The sequence below is a fragment of the Labrus mixtus genome, chromosome 18 (genome assembly GCF_963584025.1).
Source record: "Labrus mixtus chromosome 18, fLabMix1.1, whole genome shotgun sequence".
Taxonomy (NCBI): Eukaryota; Metazoa; Chordata; class Actinopteri; order Labriformes; family Labridae; genus Labrus; species Labrus mixtus.
In genome coordinates this window covers 17880169-17903883 of record NC_083629.1, presented here as the reverse complement: position 1 = coordinate 17903883, position 23715 = coordinate 17880169, and the positions used below count along the sequence as shown (strand labels likewise).

Sequence of the window (23715 nt, the reverse complement as noted above, 5' to 3'; positions counted from 1 at the left end):
TGTCTAAGTTTCCTGTTAGAGCAGACTGGTCAGGTGAACTCAGAGCCACAGAGCGCCCTCTGCTGATAGTTAAGGGAAGTACAAAACATGAAGACAACTTGTACTTCGTGGAAATCAAAGCGGAAACAAATTATATTTATTATATACTTTTTAGTCACAGCGATGTGATAGTGATGTAATATGTTTTTATTTTTAATTGCGACTTTGACAATATTTTATTTTTGCGAGAATTTGTAGACCCTAAAGCCCTTCTAAATATTAACATATTTATTTTAAGAAATGGTGCTAAAGAAGCTAAATCAGCTAACAAGAAAATGGTCATTTATCATATTTTATTCCCTTATTTCCTATACTATCAGAATTAATATCCGTTCTTTTCTGAATGGACATTTCTCGAGTCTGACATTAGCATTTGTTGTAGGATAACATTCTGCAGATCTGAAAACCACCTACAAGGACACGACAAAAAAATCAGAGCTTAAAGAAAATGTAACTGGACATTAAAAGTAATTTCAGTTCACTGTTTCTTAGTTTTGTTATAAATATGCATTTAATGGACCCTACACACTCTAGGCGTTCTTAACAGAATTAAATAGTGTATTTAGTTTTAAACTTTGATCACTCCTCCTATCTATGAAGAACTCATAGAGGCTGAGTTCATACTACACTGCTGTTCTCTAATCAGTTCTTAATCAAACACTGCCATCTAGAGGCTCACCACTGAAATAAAGTTTAAGAAGAGACTAAAAATTGAAAGCCATTTTTTTTAGAAATGAAAAGTTGTTTTCCTAATTTATTTGTCAAGAGTTATCAATGAAACATGAAGTAGTACATTTATTGTCATTCTGACAACACACAAACCCTGGTATCACAAAATATCTCAGTTATGATGTCAACACGCTCACTATGAACCCAAGGATCCATTCAGACTCAGTATGACTGTCAGGTTATTAAATGTACAGATGTATTCAGTCAGCAGTTAAAATATTTATTGAAGCAAATCAAGGTCTTTCTAAAAGATGAAGGCTGAACCTAAAGACCTGAATGATGATGTTCACAGTGCCCTAATAAAGCAGGTATGCACACAATGTATACTTGCAGTCAAAGTAGTATCCAGTGTTGAGGTTTCTATTTTTAGAAATGTTGGACGACATCCACACAGACGGTTCGAACAACTGAACCTGCACAAAGTCAACAAGGATTTTTTTTTTTCATCTTTTACAAAACATAAATAAGTTGAATGAATAAAAGAACATACAAGTGCAAAGTTTTGCCCTTAAAGCTTGATTGCGTGTTTTAAAACATCGAGTTTGACCGATCTCAAAGGGATTCACTGCTACAGTACTTTATGACACGCTGCAGTAACAATATGACGAGGAGATGATGGGGAATAAACTGGAAATATACAGACAGGGTTGTTGCTGTATCACATGCATGACGCTGATGGATTTGGTGGAGACGCAGATGATGAAGATGCTTGAAGTGTAAAGTTGGCATGAGCACTGAAAGACAAACCCATTGATGTTTCCCTCAATACAACACTAAAAACTTTCTGTGTCCAACCTGCCATTCTGTACATAACCATTCAGATTTACCTTTGAGGAGGTGAGAAGAGAGTAAGTTCATTCCCCAAAATAGCTTTTTAAAAAGGACTTATAATCGACATTGGACTGAAGAACGTTCAAGGTTGGACTGAATGTCCTGTATATCTTTTCCTCTATGAATCAATACAAATATGTTCCATCTTCAGTCTGTACTCCTTTTGTTCTTTGAGTGCGAGTCCTTCCTTGCTGCATGTTTGTTCCGGACTACCGCACCAGAGACGAAGAAATACTTCCAAGGAGCAGCTCAATAGCTGTGAACCATCTACCGTATTTAAGAGACTTCACACAAGTTTATCAAAAGGTGTTATTCCCTTTTACAAAAGTTCTTTCTCTATTTGGTTTAATGTTGTAGATTATGACACACTGGTCTAAGAAGTTTCTGCTTAGGGCCAGAATAACTAATGTTGAAAGGAATTTGGCTATTAAAAAATATATATTTTAAGGGTTTTTTTTGTAGTAAGAAACGTCATCCACATTACTTTACAAAGTCGAAAAAAAACTGTGAACACCTTTTTCTTTGTTACCTGCTTTCTCCAAGAGAAAAAGGTTCATATGAAAACTGTTCACAGCACATTTTTATTTCAGCTTGACTGAACTGACCCTTTAAAGCAATAACTCAAAACACTGACTTTTACTTTATACTATTAATGACATATTAACATTTATTTTCAGACGACACACTAAACACATCCAGATTAGATGCATTTTTAAACGTGAAGTCTTCAGCCCCCTCCGACACTGACTCACAAGATATTACTTGGAAAGTCCGACCTCGCAGGGACATAAAAGGCTTTAAAACAACTTGTTTTCTCAAACCCATTCGTTATGTTTTCCAGTACTTTTTGGAAACTACGGAACAACTGCTGATATATTCACTGTTTGAAAGGATTGTAGAAAGTGGCTTGCTTTTTTGCAGCAACATTTGGCCACTTCAGCACCCTGGACAGCTCCAAAAATGATTCCACAAGAGCCTTAATATCTGCTGTAAATATTGTCACTTTCACTTAAAAAAGCATGCACAAAAGAACCTGACTGAGGAGCTGTTTCCCTTTGAGCTTTGGCACCCACATCTCTTGAGCATAAAGATGACAGAGCTGACAGACGTACAGCAGAACACATCTGCATGTCCAATCCTTGGACTCAATAACCCAAAACAGCCACCACTGGTTTAACAGTTTAAATAACAAGGACTCTCATTTTTGTAGCAGAAAAGGTACTTATGTTAAGCTGAGCAGGTGGGGTTGCTTTTAACTATTTAAGCAGAGAAAAGTATAGAGGGGAAGAGAAGAGGCAAGGAATTCATATTCATTCATATTCAAGGTAAAACATGTATTAAAGACAACAGGACATCGTATCAAAACTGCTCTTTCTCTCTCCCGCCAACTAATGTTCATCAAAGGGGAAGAAAAAGTTTAAAATTTAGCCCCAAGAGACCTCGCTACTAAAGCAACCCTGCATGTTTTCTTCCCTCCAAAGCAAAGTGAGCTGGGTCCCACGGAGGCAGTGAGTGGAGTACGGTATTTTCTTTGGAACAAACAGCACTGCAGCACATCAGCTAATAGAGCCCGGCTCCCAGAGGGAAGCTCGATATAGGACACTTTTCCTCTTCCTCCACTTGAGCTATTAATACACCCAAACAAAAGAAAAGAGACTTAATGAGGCAGCAGCGGGGAACTCATGCGAAACTCGGTTAGACAAGAGCTTTGTAGTGTTTAGCTCCCAAGGTTTCCAGCTTTTCATATGGTGGATCCTACTTTGCTAGTTCTATTGTGGCTGATGCTATGGGAATAAAAAGCACAGTAAATGTACAACTTGTTGTGCTCTCTTCAGCATTACCCTTGGACCCATTTACTAGCGTCTTAGTGAAATGGCAAAAGCAACACAATAGTGAAAAGGGATGCATAGTTTTGAGCATGATAATGCACAGGATATGGATATAATAGATCCTTCAAGAATACTACTGTACACTGTTACAAAATGATCTCAGCTAGAGACATCAGAAATATTTCACTAGTTTGGAATAAAACAAACAGAAACGGTGACATATGAAGCATTTCTTTGCATATTTGCATGAAAGGAAAATCCTCATGCAGCTTAGAGCAGCTACCTTGAAGTTAATGCTTTGGTTCAGATCAGAGTGCATTAAAATGGAAGAAGATGAGGGAGTGTTTTCAAATGCACACAGTTCAGTCCAACTAAGATGTTTGTATCCTGGATGAGCAGGAGAAACGGTTACTAGTCACATACTGAACACAAATACCCCTGTATAGATCAAAAGAATACAGAACTAGTACCATGAAAACAGACAAACACATACTTGCAAAAACAGTTCACAGAGCATTGCATTTACTTGCTTAGCTATCCTGGCTAACACCAGCATTGTAACATTGGTACATTACAATATTTAAACTATTGTAAAAATGGGGTTTTGGTGTTTAAATATATTACACCTCAAACAGTAAAACTACCTGCATTTTAACAGGTACTTTAAAATGTGCAAGTTACAAACAACTCGCATTAAATCAAGTCAGAAACTGCTTAAAAGAGCCAATGAAAAAGGAAAGAGAGGAGGTTGATGCTTCAGGTGATGTCATGCATTGGGGACTTAATATTAACCAGATGTCTGAATCAACGTGAAGATGTCAAACAGTGCAAAGATCACCATTTCATTCATGCAGTACAACATGGTAAACAGAGCAGAGGGTCAAATTTGGCAGTAGTTTAAAGACTCAAAGGGCCAATTTTGCAGTTTGTCTTAAAAAAAATCCTACCATACTGTAAACTGTCCTACTTTAATTCATAGCAACAAACTATTTCCTTATGTAGCTGCATTTTTTGGCACAGAAAACGCTCCTATCTTTTAAAAACCTGAACAGACAAGGAAGCCACTTAAAGCTGCTCTATGGCATCTTGGATCTCACAAAAACGCAACCGTGATCTTCTCCATTGCTCGCCCTCGCTAAGCTGATCTGAATTTTCCAATGGGGACTTTCTGCTCAATCCAATCAGATGCAGTGATATAAAGAGACAATTAAGTCCTGCACCACACAAGGCAAATCCACTGCTGGGCTAAATACTGACTGGAGGATCAGACGATGTGGAGCAGCAGCAAAAGCTGAGCCTTGAAAGTAGTCGTACTCCCACATCAGAGGCAAAAAAAAAAAAAAAAAAAGTCTAAATTTAGCTCTGCTTGTAGGGTCAGGTCCCATCCGGCAGCAGTGCTCCCCATACAACAATAAAAGCACAGATTTGGTTGAACATCCTGCATCCCATTTGGTTGTTCTTATAAAAAGATTTAGCTTCTTTAATCCTTGTGAACAAGGACATTTACTTTTTAACTACTACAAAAAGCTGCAGTTAAATCCCCAAATCCACCGACTCTATAAATAAAGGATTTTGGTTACATGAATTTGACAAACTGGTACACAACCATTACCAAACAGCTAACGGTGTTAATCTCTTTTTGCCTACAATAATCTTAAAATGTCTCAGTAACCTACTTAAAGCGTTAATGATCTATGAGAACTACAAGACGTATAAATGACCATTATTAGACTACATGGAAACAGTCTTTCAAGCTGATAGGGAGAAAACACAGTAACACAAAATATCTGGGTTTTTTTTAGACACTCACTATCCATTATTTCTTTTCAGATCAGTCTGAACCATGAATAAGTTAACAATATAGCTTATCATAAATACATTTCAGTCTGTAAAATTCACATATAAATATCTTGCTCCATCTTGCAGAGACTTCTCAGAAAAGAGAAGTGGACCCACGTTCCCTTTTGCTGTTTTTCGTCTCTTCTTTTGACAGAAAAATACAAAGCATCCAGGTGTAAACACTACAACTTTCCCTTTTAAAACCTCTGGAGGCGCGGACAGAGACAGGTAAACAGAGCAGACGGGGATAGAGCTGTGATTTGATGACGAGACTGAACGTGTCTCTCCATGGCCTGTTTGGACCTGGGGCAGTAGGGCAGCCCTTTTCATGTTGGACACCGGTGACGACTCCTTCTCGGTCCAGTCCCTGATTGATACAGTCTGTGTGTGAAGCTGAGAGAGGCAGAAAAAAGGGAATAGGCTATTGCTAGAGATGGTTGATTGATTGATTGATATTGAGGTGACGGTTGATGCTCCTGCTGCATGCTTGGTTTTTGGAGACGTGCGGACGTCCATGCAGGTGAGCCAGAGGCAGAGAGCAGCCGGGGACAGAGAGGAAGAGAAGATCATCGTCTCTACGCTGGTCTGAGCCATCCTGCGGGTCGTCAAACTGTTGGAATCTGTTTTTCTGCTTGTTCCCTCACTATCCTTCTGAGAAGTCAAAGGCTGAGTGTGCTGGTTTGTCTGTTTCCAGGGCAACGGGTGTGTTTACAGGCGTGCTGTTGGAGGGCTGCGGGTTGGTGTCGTCCCCAGGGGAAATCTTCCCCTGAGACTGGGAGGAAGAGGACGAGGAATGGGTGCTCTCACTGGAGCTGCTGCGGGTCTCTGTGCTGGTACTCGTCTTCTTCATCTTCCTCCTCTTGGCTAGCGGCGCCTTGTCCACCGTCTGCAGGCGGAAACCTTCCCGCTTACATTTGTTAAATGCCTGCAAAGGACAAAAAAAAGGGGTTAGTTGAACATTTTATCAACAGTTCTCTGCATTTATTCATTTACCATAACGACACCACTCTCTCCATACTATAGGGAGAGAGAGCGGCAAATACTTAAATTAGCAAAAAAACAACTAAATCTCTTCTCTTTTCAATTTAAGTATTAATTCTGAAAATGGTATATAAAAAAAAATTCATGCATAAATTCCAAACATTTGTTTAGACCGTGACTGTAATGCTCATTTCTGTTATCTGTCCATCTGCGGCTATTTTCCCTGTAAAATGATTTAATATTCATCCTTTAGAATCATGAAACTATTCATAGATTCTTCAAGCTGCAGCTGTTATGAATAGCCTAAAGCCAAAAAAATAATGGACTGACCAACATAAGCAAATCAAAGAAGCAACAATGAGAATCTGGAACATTGTATATCTTGGCTTGAAAAAAGTACTCACAGGTTGTAATGATCAGAACGTTTTTTCTCTTGGCATCTTATTGATTAATAAACTGTCTCTATTAATCTCATTATACACTTATAATAATGTTCATCTCTATATTTAAGCTTTGGTCTTGGGGTAAAGAGTGTCTAAAAAGGTCCATAAGAAGCATCAGGTTGGCAGTTTAAAGAGAAATTACTCCAAAATCTTTTGCATCTTACCAAAAACCTACATCTAAAACCAGCCATGCATCCCCTGTGAGCTCTTACATTAAAGGTAGCTTTGACGTAAGTGTGGACGGAGGCAGTGGAGGAGCCCAGGATGTCCGGGGTCATGAGTGGGTTGGAGGACAGCTGGCTGTCGTCCTGAATCCAGGCGTTGTAACGAAGGCCACACATCTTAATCCTCTTGTTTGGGTCCACCGTCAGCAGCTCTGGAGGAACAAGGCACAGATAATTACCCTGAGCGCTCGAAATACTCCAAGAGAAAAGCTAAGACATGAAGAGGAAGTGATTTACTCCTCGGGAAACTCAGTCGCTGTGAGCTGCTTTGTGGGTCAAAAGTTCAATCTGTGATCCAAATGTGAACAAAAGGGTGCTGCAGACAAAATTCATGGAGCTGTTGTCACTAAAAAACAGAAACCACTTTGTTTATTTTCTTTGCTTAAAGCTTTAGTAATATCAGTTCACATTATCGGCGAAAAAGGAAACAGTGTCTCTTATAGTTTAAAAAACTCCCTTGAAATTATTATTTTCCAAAATAATTAATTGCATTTTCTAACTACACCAGGAGCCATGAAACAGAAACAGTGGTTTTCTAATTAGCCATTACACTATTCAACATTTAAAAAAAAAAAAGTCTGAAAACTTAAACTCTACTTAAACTACAGTCCAATGGTGTCAAATAGCTTTACTGTTCATCTCAGAAAACAAAACTAAGGGAAGGGATTTAACACAAACAAACAAACACCAGCTCTATTTTTACCTTGTATAAGGTCCTTGGCCTGCTGGGAAACATTTCTCCAGGCCTCGCTTTCAAAAGAGAAGTCCCCGTGTTTGATTTTCTTCATAATTTCCTCAGCGCTGGTGTGAGTCAGGCTCTTCTCCTGGCACTGAAAAGGCACCTGGCCAGACAGCATAGTGTACTGCAAACAGAGAAAAAAGAAACAAAGAATTAAGCTGATACATCTTCTCTGTTAAATCTAACATAAACATTTGGCTAAGGACACACGTCATGCTTCATTGCTGATCATTTTCTCTGCTGTGTGTGAGAGAGTAGTAGTAGCCAGACATCAATGTTAAAGCTGTGAATAAAAACATGCTTTAAAGGGGGGCATCTTGTTAAAAACAGTTTCGATTGTTATTCTGCATGTTGTTGAATGTGGTTGAACCAGCACTAAACTGGAGAGGGGGCTTTGCTCAGCTGACTGAACAGGATATGTTCACCTTGGCCTGCTTACATCTGCCCTCACATCTCTCATTAGATGACAGTGTTTGGGAACAGAGCTTTTGGCAGCGGAGGATCTGCCGTGCCCTGGTCTCCTCCTCTCTCTCTCTCTCTCTCTCTCTCTCTCTCTCTCTCTCTCTCTCTCTCTCTCTCTCTGTGTGTTGGCTCACTTCGCTTCCAGGGCATTGTGCACACAGCTTGTCAGCAGCCATCGCATCAACGTTTTATGAGGCACACTACCCCCATACCGCCCCCTCCCCCAGGGGGCGATGCTTCGAAACAGCATTTGAACAGAGAGCCCAGAATCTGTACGGATGACTGGCCAAGTACAGAAATCTCTCTCTCCCCACTCTCTCAGCCCCCCGTGTGTCTGCTCATCCTCCCTAACTCTTCCCTTTTTTTATTTTCCTCCTCTACCCAGAAAAAGGTTAAATTAAGATGACATTTCCGCTACCAGGAAAACAACATCTCACATGAGCACAGCCTTAACCTGCTCTGAAAGGAGGGCTGGTTGCTCTTCACTCCACAGTGAGCGTTAAACTGTGTCAGCTCACCACAGGATGCTGAGGGTTGTAGAGAGAGGGAGATGAATATCATGCAAAAACAGATTAGACTAAACATGCACACACATGCATACATGCATGAGCACATTTACACACAAAAATATAAACACACGCACACACATCGTGACAGCTTGAATAACTAAATCAGTAGTAATAACAGCTGATTGACAAAACAGAATGGCCTGCAGCAAATGTGTAAACCTTGGACTTGTTTTCATGAACAAATAATGTGATTTGGGTTTAAGATAAAAGTATGATGAAAAACAAAACTAAAGACTGATAGTTGATATACTATTCTATCTAAACTGGTATGATTGTGGTTTCAGAATGATTTCAAATTGCTTAACTAATCAAGAAACATGTTTTCCTAAAATAAAAACAGCATTGAAAACCAGAAAGGTCTCCTTCTGTTCTTATGTTTAATGTACAATGTCTACAATTACTGTTTAAATAACAGTCAATTAAATAACTTGTAACGTGCAGAGGTAGAAATATTCTTTCCCTTTACAATCATGTTAAAAATGAAAGATTCTCCATCAGTCCAGCAGACCACCTGTAATTTGTTTTGACCTGAGCATGCCTCTGTCATTCCCACACCCACTCACCAGAATGACCCCCAGGCTCCACAGGTCACAGGACTCATCGTAGCCGTCATATTTGAGTATCTCTGGCGCTGCGTACTGCAGTGTGAAGCAGGGAGTCTTCAGGAGCTGATTGTCTGGCGGTTTGAGGCGAGCAAAGCCAAAGTCTATGATTTTTATCTCGGAGTTCTCACTCTCGTCTGTGAAGAGCAGGTTCTATGAAGCAATTCAAGACACGGAGAGCAATCATTTCTTTCTGCTGTGCAAAACTGGTCCACTCAAGAGCAGACTAAATTGGACATCAATGCTTGTGGGACCGGGTTCTTTTGACCCACGTTAGGGTCAAAACAATTTTACTCTTCTTTTGTCCAAGATTGCAGTCAGAATGACAACAGCACAGCACAAACAAAGTTCAGAAAAACACAGTAATTCAGTTTTTAAAGCTTATGATCCAGAGTGTCTGTACTTATAACAAAGTCACAAACTGAGCTCAGAGAGTTTCAAACGGCAGACCTGCTAGAAAAAAAATGGTTGTACAATACCTCCGGTTTCAGGTCCCTGTGCACCACTCCTACGTCGTGCATGTGACTGACGGCAGACACCAGCTTTCGCATGATGCGGCTGGCCTCTGTCTCGCTGAAATGTTGCTTCCTACGGATCCTCTCCAGCAGCTCCCCTCCACCCAGCAGCTCCAGGACCAGGTATGTGTGAAGCTACAGAAAACACAAAACACAAAACACACAGAATATAAAATGCATATTATAATTATTATTAATATATGAACCTATTTTTAATTTGTTTGTTTAACTGTCTTTATGTAATCCACTGTTTTCATTTTTATCCTCCTTTTAACAAGTGGGTTTTAATTTTCCATAATTTTTTGTGGATTTTGCTTTTGTCTCTTAAAAACAAAAGTTATTATTAAAAAGCTGGTTTTACTTTCTCTCATTGTTGTTGTAACTCCTCATGCTTCTTTTTAACAGTCAATTGTACCACTCACTGTGGAAAATGTCAACAAGGGCTTTTGCAAGTCATTCACTTCAGCTGACATCTACCTGGTGGGCAGGAGTTTAAAGCGAATCAAAAAAACTATAAAGAAATAATGAAACTTGTTGTTAATGGTTTTGTAGGTCATAACAAGACATCAGTGTTAATTTCAGTCTGTTTCATAACCAGTTAAACATTCCCCAAGAGAGCTTTAAATAAACATTTCCCGAATTTCCCCTCTGGGGATAAGTATTATCGTATTTCATGATATGCGTACAGATCATAGACTGTAAATATTGGAACAGATATGAGATCTTTCATGACAAACAATACGACAAAAGTGTAAAAGTTATTTGTAAATTTAAATCTATCTGGCTTTCACAACCTTAAGTGCAAGTTTAAAAGGTTCAGAATTAAAGTGCAAAGTGGTCAACTTAAGTTTTTTGGTTGCATGATAAATTTAGCAAAAAAACAGCCCATACTTTATCCCATACGCAATAAGCTCAAAACATAGAGGCGTGGAGTAAAAGTAAAAGGGGCCAAACAAAGTGGGAAGGGAATAATGTGTCTGGGCAGCAGGGTAGAGTTTCTCATTAGTGCTGGCTCTGCTGAACAAAGGCGGGACCAGGCTGAGGCGAGGTGAGGCAGCTCGGCTTTGATCTGGGTCACGGGCCTCTGAGGTACACTAATAACCCCACTGAGCTCATCAGGACTAAAGTGGTGCTCCTGGGCTTGAAGGAGCGGGGCTAATGAGCCTGTATACAGTCAGCCACACAGACACACCTTCAGAATAACCAAGGTAAGCTTCAGTTGGAACGTATGCACACTTAGTTTGGCTTGAGTGTGCGTCTCGATTAGCAACACAAGTAAAACTAGGTTGTTACTATTCAGTGGTACAAAATGGATGTTTGTGCAGCTGCAGTTTAAAAATATGTTTGCTGTGAAATATATCGAGCATGAGTAGAGATGTTTATGGGACAATACAGAGGAGATAGAAAGAGACCTCGAGGGCTTATAGCATCCCCATTAATCTGCCTTGTTCCAGTTCCAGGACTTAATAAGGCTGCTGTCCTCACAGGCTCCACAGAGAGTCATGCAGACCAGAATTTATGTTGGCAAATGTAACCGCAGCAGTGAGCACCTCACCTGGTCGTGGTAAATTTCATGTAGCTTGACGATGTTAGGGTGGCCATCGCAGAGTTTCAGGGCTGCTATTTCCCGCTGAGTCTGGGCCTCCATTCTGCAGCAAACACAAGCAGGAAGCCAGATAACTGACACAAAATACAACATAAATACACACATACACAACAGAGTGAGACTCTGACATTTCAGAGGGTATATTTTGTGTTCTTAAAAAGGTTTTCAATTAGTCTAGACTTGGCAATTCAATTGAAATATGCAGATGAGGCTTGGCTTTACATTATAGCAAACAAATAGTCACTACAATGTTGCAGAATATCCACAGATACTCCATCTATTAAGACTTAAATTCAACTTAAATTCAATTTTTAAACATTTTTAGGAAATCATTTGTGGAGATTGCGTAGTGTTCACATTTCCTTCTGCTTTCCACAGATCAATAGGGTATGCCACAAGGCTCAATTCTCATACACTCATATTTTGATTTGCAAAGGCAGGTTTACCCATTTTTAAGGTCAGTTCTGCTCTGCAGCCCCATAGATTTTTCACCCTGACATGGATAAGTTCCAACAAATGCACAGTCAGACAAATGTCATCAAAGTGTGATTTGCTCTCCAACTTGTCCCTCTGGACTCCAGGATCATCATGCGACTTTGCCAGGAGGACTGCCTAAATTAGGCTGACTTTCAATAGAGCATTAACATGTAGTCCAAAACTGTCAGTAGATGTGAGAGTAGAGTTGAGGACTGCAGTGCACACAAAATCGTAACGTATATGTAGCAATTTATAGTAAGAAAACAACTGGGTTCATGAGCAGAGATGAATTTCAATGTATTAAACTAACATCGGGCAACCTTTTACGGAACAATTTGGCAAGTAACATTTGAAAATGCATGTAATTAATTACAATTATGCCATAATCTTTTAAACATGCCTTTCTAAACTCAGATTTGGAAGGGTGGAAGACTGATTCATCCAGTCACATTATAAACCGCACACAGGGGTTGATAAACACATCTGGGCGAGCATGCTTTGAGGTCATACCTCTTACTGATTATCTTGACTGCATACTTCTGTCCTGTCTTCTTGTGTGTGCAGCGCCTGCAGATAGAGAAGCTTCCCTCTCCCAGAACGCTGTCCCTCAGGTCCATCTCATAACCCATATAGAAGGGAGAGTCCTGCAGGGAGGGAACAGTGGAAAAAAAATAAAAAAATAAAAAATATAGTTTGAACTCAGATGCAACACCTGCTACATACATATCGTTTTTAAATATTTATTTTTGGGCTTTTTTGTGCCTTTAATGGAGAGATAGGACAGTGGATAGAGCTGGAAATCAGGGAGAGAGAGTAGGGAATGACATGTGGGAGAGGAGCCACAGGCTGGATTCGAACATGGCTTGGAGAACTATTCATGTACATGGGGTGCACGCACTAACCACTGCGCCACCAGCAACCCAGCTATATAAATATTGTGAACTCAATTTCAGAATGACCCCAATGTTGTTAACTCTCCAATTAAATTATAATTGCATGGATTCTGTCAAATAACTTTTATATCAAAAATATGTTGAGTTTTTTTAGTGATGCATTTTTTATACTGAGTAAAGATTTAGTCTACTCCTCTGTTCCTGCATATCCAATAAATCAGCACTTTGTTAAATATAATCTCAGTTCTATGCCCATCTATGGAGAAAAGGTGAACGACTGCTATTGGATGACATTACACAGATCATGCCTGTACATCAATCAATTTGTGCCTCCTCATAACAAATGTTATCTCGAGACACTTTACCAAAAGAGCAGGTCCAGACCGTACTCTCTGCTAAATGTTGCCAAGTGCTGTGTTCAGGGTGGATTCATGTGGAATCTTTGTAAGTAATATAACAAAGTAACAATGACAAGGAAAAAACTGCCTTTAACAGGCAGAAACATCGAGCAGAACCAGACTAATGTTGAAAAGAAATTTGCCGTAACTGTGTCGGAGGCTTGGAAAGCGGGATAGAAGGAGATGCCGAAAGAAAGAGATGGATAGAGACAAACTGTGCCACAACAACAACAACAATGAATCCAATAGATTTATAGCTACAATTCCAGTAATAGTGCTAAAAGTATGTGTAGATTTGGCAGTAACAACACAGTATGATAATAGACCAATTCTAATATTAAAATAAGCAACTATAATGGCAAAATCCAGCAGCTCTAACATTAATGTCATGATAACGCTTCAATGTTTTGTGTTATTTGCTACATAAAGATCTTATTCATGCAGGTGAGGAGCAAGAATCTAGTATTTTTTCTCAAATTACAGTCTGATCCAGAGCTTATAAATGCAGCATTTATATTACAACAACACTATCAATATTTACAACGGCCCGAAACTCTCATCTCTCTTCATCGTTGTTCCACTTCCGCCCTTTCCTAAAATCTGTTGCCTGTTGTGTTTTTGTTTCTTTAATTCTGCAACAAAATGACGAATCTTCACTCACAGACTTTTATTTGTAATCATGAAGAAATGTCAGCACACATACGAGCTTTATTTACTTACTCGATTGCTTTTAAATCCTCTTATTCAGTCAGTTTATATTTGATCACTTCTCTGTTGTATTCTTTTTATAGGAGAACATTTGATCATTGCATGTTGCTTAAATTGCTCTATATATAAAATATATGACTAAGTTGACATTTTAATAAATCCTACCCTATGCGATTATACAATTCAAGCTTTTTTTGTGATCATGAAAATGTTTTAGTATAATAATGCGTTCCCTCATCATATCATCCCAGTAAATGTGTTTTGTTATGCAGTATTGTCAAATTCATTTGTATTCAAGAAGTGAAACATGGAAGTGACAGGAATACAGAGAAACCAAGATTGAAAATTTGAAATATGAGAGATCTGACATAAAATATGATAGATCACTACAAGACCAAACTGACTGTAATCTAGTTCCTGTTTGTTTGTGGCAGGAAACAGCACAGAGAGAAGTGAGCTGAGGCTTTAATGGGACTCTCAATCATGAGTTCATTGTTGCTTCACTACTTGGTTTAAACTTCCCCTTTCTATAGTGTGTAAACACTTAACTGAATGCTTACTAATGTTTACAAGCCATAATGCTGATGTTCCTTTTTTTTGTTTCTTGATATTTTTTTTTTTGTTATTCTTTTGCCTTTATTAGACAGGAAGCAATGGGAGAAGAGAGAGAGGGATTCAAACCCACAGCCGCCGTGACAGGGACTATAGCCTCTGTACAGGGGTTAGCGACATTACCACTAGGCTATTGGTGCTCCCCATGATCTGTTTTTTTCATTGCAAATAGAGTTTTTGAACTGAATCAAAAAGCTTTAAAAGTGTAACAGTTAATCAATATAAAAAATTCAATCCACTTATTATCTATCTTTATAATTATTTGATAATAATTAAATTAACTTTTCTTAAAAAATCACCAGCATGTATCTTAACTCAATAAATAACAAATTGCACGGATACGCAACTGCATTCATGCTCTAACAGTGCAACATAAATAAATAGGTTTCTTGCTGGAGACAAAAAAGTGAATGTAGTAGAACAAGTACAGTATGGAAAAAAAGTGGAATGGAGAGGAGCGAAAAAGTCTCATCTGTTTGTGACAGCAGCCATTAGCTTAAGTGTGTTTGTGCAGGGGAGTCCAAGTCCATTCATCTTACCTTCATCATGGCGCTGCGGGCCACAGCAGCAGAGCCTGGCCTCTCCGAGCCCCCACACAGCTGGACAGGGTCGTCCATCACCACATTCCTCTTAAACAGGATGGAGGGGGCCATGAAAGAGTATCCCTGCACACAGAAATACATGAACTCTAGGTGTTTACATTTACTAAGGCGGGGTTTTACTAGATGTGCAGAGGGAAGGAAACATCCAGCCTCAGATAAGAGCAGCATAATCAGTTTAGTTTATTAATCACCAGGTGGACTCAGGAAAAACTCTGATGATTGTTTGGATTATTTACGGGGTAAATTTAAGACATCTTCTGTATTTTATGCAAAACTTTAAATTGTTGTGCATTTTTAAACATTTCCTTGTCAAAGCAGGCTGTCAGCTCAACAATAAAGCCTATTCTGTGATTTTGTGAGTGACAGCAGCTGTCCAGCTGTTACCATTGTTAGACCTGTCATTGTGGAGCGATGGCTGCCTAATTCCAGCTGTGGGGAGCCCAAAGCTTTGAGCTGGCATTAATCTTTCTTTTCCTTTTCCACAGACACATACACAGCTGTGTGATATGTGGTGACAGCCATGGATGGACGGAAGGATGGGTGCTGAATGAATGAGATGCCCCAAATTGCCGGGCTTGAATATTTGATTGCTCTGCTGTGAAATTACATCTTGGCGCTCTTAATGCAATTTTAATTTTGTTTTGTGAGGCACTGTGGGGGAGCAAGTGCGCGGTTTAAAATTGGGATTGCTGTCGTTATCTCAGAGATTGCTAGGCTTGCAAATTATAAAGACCACAAAATTTCAGACTGTGTGAATGGCAGCTGAGAGCGAAAAAAGCCAAGATGAAGTTGGCAATCAAAGACTGAAGGCGTAACCGAGACAGACGTGGTGATGCTCTCAAAGTGTAACCTTTTATTCCATGAGAGAAGCCCGTTAATGGATCTATTGATCTGCCTCACTCAAGGATCCAGAAGGCAATCAGAGTTGAAATTTCATGCGATACATCAGACAGCCATCAGCTGGCACCGAGCTGTGGGCCATATTACGGTTCAAAGCTACATCAAAAATAGTCATTCACATCTGTTACTTCAATGAGAGCTGCATATGGCAGCAATTACTTCAATAAAAGAGCCTTTAGTTGATCTGAATACCAGTGCACACAGACAGACTCATGTTGACTTACAGCAACCTTTTGAGGACATTCACAACTTCACTTGATTACTTCAATTGCTGTGGAGCATGTCAAATATAGTCACAGACAAAGAGTGGGTAATGTATAATGCGATTTTTTCATGCGTGTCAACATTTCACACTGCCTGCAACCAAAGACAGGACAAACATCAGATCAAAGCAGATCCACATATCAAATGCTGCCCTGTGCAATAACCTGTGAGGAAAACAAACTATGGCTGCACCCTAATAGTTGATGATTCAAACCGAATACTGTGAAGAATCCCAGTCCAAGTTCTGTCAGTCAAATCTGTACACTTTTGTTATTTTTAGCTTCACCATTCTACACAAAACAATGCAACAACAACAGCATGACAGACTGTAAGCTTTATAAAGGTAGCCCCAAAATGTCACTCAAATGTCAGAAAGTTTAAAATAAAAAAAAAAGGGTTTTTCCCATAACCTGGGGGCTTTGGGTCTGCGAGTCAAAATGCAGCTACGTTGGCTCACTAGTTGACGAAAACTATTTGTCCTGTAAAATGTTATAGTCAAAAAAAAAAAAAAACATGACTTAAAACAATAAGAATGTCTTTGATTTACAGCTGGAGCTAAAACCTTAATAACGCTAAACTAAAATACAAAATAATTACTAGTTAAAGCCTCATATTGAACGAATCATCGGGTACAGCCCTAACACAAAGATTTCATGTCTGTGGACAACAAACCAGGAGTTCAAAAGCTAAGAAATCGTTCTGGCTGTCTAACATCCCCTAACATGCTCTTACCTGGAAGATGCGGTCACAGTTCTGAGGCAGAGCTGCAGGAGAGTAAGTGGGATCCATCTCTGTGAACTCATCTGCAAAGTTGCTGACGTCCAACTCATCCCGAATCACCGGTTTGAACGGAGCAGGAACCTTCTTAGCTGCCAAGTCCTCCCAGTTAATTTTCTGAAATTAAAAAAAAAAAAGGGAAAAACATTGTGGCTGGTCCCCAGAAGTGGCAAATACACACACATCTTTTACTCTAATAGAAGTAGACAAACATGTTTAAAAAAAGACAGGAGTAGAAGTAGTGATAAAACTTCTGTACCAAAGTAAAAACTGAATAAATACAGGCCCTGAAATGTTCAAACAGAACAAAAGTAAAAAGCAGCCCTCCGTTGGACATTTTAACTATCTGTTTCTGTGCAAACCTAATGAAACTTGTGAAATATTTGGGGGAATTTTTTACTAAAAACCATCCTCTAGAAATAAGTCTTTGTTCCACAGACAAATCCATTTTGTCCATTTGTTTAGGTTCAAATTAGTTTTGATGTTGAAAAGGTGGTACAAAATAATTAAAGTTTAAAATAATCCATAAACCCCAAATTAAAGCTAAAGTTCAGAGCTTGTTTTAAAAATGCAAGAGGTGGGCAGTACATATATTTATGTTAAAATTTAGGGGGTAAAATAAAAAAATAAAATAAAAACATTAGCAGAACACTCAAAACAGTAAAGATTTAATTGTACTCCGTTATTTCCCCCTTTGTTTAAGCTTTTCACAAACACTCAGTTTCACTAAATGCTCTAAACTCAGAGCAGCCCCATTAAGTGTAGCAACAGCCCATCCTGCCGTTAAGTTTGTCTAAATATTGTGAACAAGTCGAGACAGGCAATGAGATCCACCTGGTAAAACGGGTGTTTTTTTACATTCTCCGCTCCATTAGAACCTGAGCCCAGTCTCTTCTTTGGATCTTTGATGAGGAGTCTCTGGATGAGGTCTTTGGCCAGAGGTCCCATGTCTTTGGGGAAAGGAGGATCCTTCTTTGAAATCCTCCTGCGATGAGTGAGACAGATATGGTCAGTGATTAAACCTGAAGGAGAGCTGAAAACTCTGGCTGCTCATCAGGGTGAATCCATACTTGGCGATGTCTGTGTGCGAGTTCTCATCTCCATCAACGGTGAAGGGTGATCCGCCAGTCAGAAGCTCGTACATCAATACGCCGAGGCTCCACCAGTCAACTGCCTGGATTTATAAAAGCACCCACCCATGACTTTAGCTTAACAGACTAACAGACAGATCTGACTGAAGAGCACATTCTCATTTAAGAGTACAGAGAGGAAAGCTTGATTTAATCTAACAGACAAGAGCAAGAAAACATAAAACAACATTTACCTTATCATGTCCGGACTCTCCTCCTTCCACAATTTCTGGAGCCATGTACTCGATAGTGCCACACACAGAAAACGCTCTTTCCACCTGTAATAAACATACATATAAATATATAGAATATATCACAAAATACAGAAGATCTCTGGCAGTGTTTGACACTTTATAACTCAAAGAAGACCTTAGAAGACTAAAGAACATTTTGGTTTCAATCAAAAGTTTTTCAAGATAACTCTTCATGTTTTCTTCGGTTGACTAATTTTCCAGTCATGTTATGGAAAAATGTTCTACTATGAACTGGTCCCCCAGGCTTTTAGTTGTTTTGTGCACAGCATTTTAGCAACTTGGACACAGAACAAACAAAGCCAGCAGAGGAAGGGAAAAAATATCAAGGAAACAAAAAACAAGGAATTTTAACCTTTGTGTGCCTTTGAGTCAACTCAAGAGAGTATTTTTAATCTCTAAAAAGATACTTTTTTTTCTCAAAAAGAGTCTTGGCAAAAAAAAAAAAAGAGTAATTTTCAAAACTTCTGAAATCTCAGCTTCAATGCTTCTTTGGTCTTTTAGTTTGATCGAGGCTGTCCAATTCAAATAAGCAGGGAGCGACAATTTCTCATTCGTAAGATAAGCCAAATTGCTCAAATTCAGGAAATGTTTTGATCAAGTAACCTCATTCAAACTGAAAATAAAAGCCAATTGAGAAATAGCTTGACCTGGATTTTTTTGAAAAAAAAGCAAAACCCCTTTTTGCCTCGTTCTAAACATACAATGACCCATATTTTTTGAGACAAAGTTTACCTCGTCAAATTCTTTACTCAGGCCGAAGTCTGTGAGAACTATATGACCACTTGAATCCAGTAGAATATTCTCAAGTTTTAGGTCCCGATAGACTATCCCAAGCTGAAACAACAACAGAGGGGAAAGTGTTAGATAAAGGCATGCTAGCAGCAATGCATAGCTTCTGAATAAGTCTCCAGATTACCTGGTGTAGATGCTCTAGTGCCGACACAATCTCTCCACTGTACAAGGCTACTTCTTGCTCTTTAAATCGCACCCTTTGCACCAAATGTGTAAAGAGTTCCCCCCCGTTTACATAATCTGTAATGGGAAAGACCATGCATGTCAAGTTTCAGCCTGAATCATGTATATTGTTTTGTTAAGTTTTTGTCGGGAAGGGCAGACAATTTCTGTTTACACTCATTAACTCGGCTTGTGAATTAACAATCATTAACCTTTCGTCTTGCTTGAATAAACATAGCACAAAAGAGGCAATCTGTAGCGCCTGAATGTCGGTTTCCAATAAATTATCCTCACCCAGAATGAGGTGCAGCTTGGTATCCGTCTGGAAGGCGTAGTGAAGTGTGACGAGGAACGGAGACTGGCGGATGTGCTCCAACACTTGCCGCTCTGTCCTTGTGTGTTCGGCAGTCTTTGCCTTTTGTACAATTGTGGCCTTTTTCAAAACCTTCATGGCATACAGCTTCCCTGCATCATGACCACTCACTTTCCTCACCAGGAACACTTTGCCGTACGCTGGTGGTTAAAATAAACAGAGATACAGGGCAAAGTTCAGTGCAGAGCAGCAGAAATGACTGGCATGCTTATCATTCCAACAGCACACAATGTCGGATGCTAAACTAGCCCGCAAGAGTAAAAAAAGAAAAAAAGTAATATTGTGTTCAATACAGAGAGACTTTTTACTCACCTCCTGTGCCTAGAACCTTTAATAGCTCAAAGTTTTCAATGCCCACTCTCTCTACATGGCCCGTCAGGTTGGCTGAAGTCAGAGCAGAAATCAAATATTACAAGCCAATCACATTTAATGCCCACTCCATGACAAAAAAATGTGGCTGAAATGCTGAAATACTTAAACAAAAAAACAAATTTGATGTTTTCCGTTTGTTTCTGGTAATCAGAAAAACACATGTAGTCCCTTAAAGATGTGAAAGCATGCTTCACAATATCAAAGAGTAGCTTGACCTGAAAAAAGAAAACAAAAAATAATAATATTTTCCACATGAGGTATTTTCCACTGGGGCTTATCTGGAACATTGGGGGATTTATATTTATATTCACTGCACTGACAGCCTAACTGCTTGTGACGGCTGTTTGCAGTTGTATTATAAATCTCCCGCCTCGCTTAGTTGGTAACAAATGAGCAGCCACTTAAAAGTAATGTGACCTCTAAGCCATTTATTAATCATAAATAAATACAGTGTACTAAAACCTAGACAGATGGATATGGAGACTCACAAGTTGTGGACGCAGACTGTTTTACGAAATTTAAGTATCTGGTTAATTTATAATTGTCAGTTATTTCTCAAGTATGACTTTGTCTGCTTCTACATCAAAAAGGTAAAGAGCTGGTAAGTTCACCAGCAAGTTTCGAAATCTAAAATGTCTGCGTTAGCCTCAAAAAACAAGGAAGACATTCCCATCCTCCATTCAACATTGTTGATAAAGTCGTGTTGTAAATACATTTTAAATGAATCTGCTGTTTTCAACTTTCGCTGTCAAAATCTGTGGGCCTTGCAAGCCCACCAGAAGGAACCTTACCTTGAATCACCTTACAGTGCTCTCCATGCTTTTTGTTTTGTAACTGGTGCCCACATTATTAATTATGTATGCTTGCATTTCATTTTGCTTCAAAGAGACTCTCAGCACTGATGCTTTGAAGCTAATCGAGTCAAAAAGGGTGGAGAAGAGGGCATTAAACTAGAACATCAACAATTCAAAGCATTGGTCCAGTTAGGACAGTCTGGGTGGTGACCAACTGAGGCCAACATCAGCAGACTGGTAGCAATGGACATCTAACAATAGTGGATTTAGTTGTAAAACAGTGCACTGCCAATAATACTCATGCATAATCAGTTAGCTTCCTTCATGTCAACAAAAGGCTTAATAAAACAACTCTCCCTCCTTTACTCTCTCAAATATGCAACGGTATAAGATAAGATCTTTCGTGAAACTGCCAGGCAGACTTGATGCGTTGACAAGAAAAAGGTCATTATTTCCCATCAAAGACCTTCACTGAATTCTGTGCACACTGTCAGTGACTACACATGTCTTTCCTAATCACAGGACTCAAGCTGACTGAGCACGGCACGCTCTGAGACATGCATGTCCATTGTAGTGAACGCATTCCTTCTGTCTCGCACTCCAAAAATAGGCTACTGAGCAATTAAAACGGCTGATTTAATCCTTTCCGCCGCTTCTCTTGTTACACACGAGAAGAAATGTTGCAAAAATGAGGCACTTGGATTGCTTACTGCATGACCGCAAAACAACAACGCTGCTGTCCTTTATATTTGAGGTCAAAAGGTTCCAGTTGCAAAACACACTTGTAAAGCTCACCCTGCCAGGGTCAAGTTTGATTTTGGTGTTTATTAATAGACTGGGAGAGGTGTCCAACCAGATGATGCCCTACAGCAAAATGAAAGGGACTTCCTTGTTTTCTTCAGCCTGAAATGCCTATAGTACTAAACATAGAAAGCTTTTCTTTAACTATTTATTTTGGCTGGTTTTTTTGGGGGATAACTTAAACTCAACTTAATACAACGTAATTTAATTCCTTTTTAAACATTTTTATTGTTTGTTGTAAATCACCAATACAACTGTGACTGATGATTCACTCTATAAAATATATTTCCTTAAAAATATACCATAAAAACATTCTTGATGTTTCAGGCTGTCTGGGGTGGAATTAAAAATAACGGGTACTTTAAATTAACATTAAATTGTTTTGGACAGTTCTGAAAGATAGAAAGACATTGATTGCAATGTGTCTAAAAAAAAAAAAAAAAAAAAACAGTGTTTTGTTTTTATAATAAATGCCTTATATTTAAAAGCATTTCAAATAAATACATTTGTGGATAGTCTTTGGTTGACTGTGGATCTGACAAAAGAAGCCATTCTGAGAGGTCACTTTGGGCTTTGGGAAATTGTGATTTTCAAAACTTTCTGGCATTTTACATTTTGTACTATTGTTTTGTGTTTTAATTCACTTTTAATTTTTGCTTTTACGTGTTTTTATGATGTTTTGGATGCAATGTATTTTGCCTGATTTACTGTACAGCACTTTGGTCTGCCTCGGCTGTTATAAATGTGCTATATAAATAAAGTTGACTTGACTTGACTTTACAGACTTAACGTTAAATCCATATAATAATTGAAGGATTAATCGATTCCAGGAATAATAATAATAATGTCTTGCAGCCCTAGTTGAGTGCCACAGCAGGGGTCCAAAAGAAGTGTAACTAAAACAGGAGTGCATACTGACAACTAGACTGACTGCATATTTAGGGCAGGGCAGAAAAAAAAAAGGAGGGGGGGGGGGGTGCAGCAGCATAGTCATGTTGCAGCCTGAACAGCAGCAATGTGTCATTATAATCCAGTTTCAGCTGCAGGCAGAGTGTAAGTTCATTCAGCAGCCCAATGCACTGAATCAGTTCAAAACAAACCCTGTCAACATGTACTCAATTTCCTGTTGATCTTTTATTAACTCATATTTTAAGTCAGCGTTAATACAATAAGTGCAATCAGTCAGAACCTTTCTATCAATATAACACACACACACACACACACACACACACACACACACACAAAGGTGCAGGTGATGTGGATGCTACATTAACGTTACACACCTGTTTTAATGAAGCTAACGGGCTGCAGCCGTCTCACAGCTTCACCTCTAACATGTGTTGTTGTCAGTGACAGGAAATAATAACTCATTAAGTAATTAACGGGAAGTAAAGTGGTTAATAACTTGCAGGAAAACATCTTTTGAGTCGTCCCAGTTAGCCCCTGTTACACGTCAACAACTAGCTTAAGCTAATATTATTAAGCAGCAGTGTGCTAACCTGAAAGTGAAATGGTTAGGTAACGTTAGTTTGCGTGAGTTAGCAGGAGCCTTACAGGTGAAGCTAACGTTAGCCTACCTGGACTTTTAGTGACGTTAACGCTCATTAATAACACCCACTGACAGTGACAGACGCCTCTTAAGCTAGCCAGCTAACATCTCTTCAGGGCAACATGTGTACCTAACGATTAATGGTTTCATAAAAAATTATAAGTTTAAGCAGCCTCACAGCTAACTTACCATTTTTCAGCTCATGTTTCACAGTAAAGAGGTCACCTTCTGTGGAAGATCCCTCCATCGGGGAAGGCATCGTTATTTCTTGTTCTTATTATGAGGCTTTTCAGACAAGCTTACGATCGCCTCGCATTGCTAGTTTGCACTATTAACAATTTAATTATCACGCAAGATAATTTAACGTCTGTTAGTCCGGCGCCAAATAAATCAGATGTGTAGATTAAAATATTGCTACTAAACGTAAGCAGCAAGCAAGCCCAGAGGAA

At 39.1% G+C, this 23715-nt stretch overlaps 1 protein-coding gene across 2 annotated transcripts; it reads right to left on the bottom strand.

Annotated features, from left to right (window-relative positions):
* Positions 1-773: 773 nt before the first annotated feature.
* On the bottom strand, positions 774-23715 carry rps6ka5 (ribosomal protein S6 kinase, polypeptide 5). Of its 2 annotated transcripts, none has more exons than XM_061062324.1 (17): positions 23456-23715; positions 20063-20134; positions 19672-19890; positions 19340-19455; positions 19156-19257; positions 18364-18447; positions 18110-18213; positions 17874-18024; positions 16995-17156; positions 15036-15161; positions 12423-12529; positions 11358-11451; positions 9767-9937; positions 9249-9440; positions 7619-7778; positions 6904-7067; positions 774-6192 (listed from the first exon to the last, which is right to left on the bottom strand). In XM_061062324.1, exons 1-17 carry the CDS (start codon positions 23523-23525, stop codon positions 5911-5913), a joined length of 2376 nt encoding a protein of 791 aa, XP_060918307.1. In that variant the 5' UTR covers positions 23526-23715; the 3' UTR covers positions 774-5910. The 2 variants fall into 2 exon arrangements, with proteins under 2 accessions (XP_060918307.1, XP_060918306.1); XM_061062323.1 differs by having other exon boundaries at positions 12396-12529; positions 23456-23714.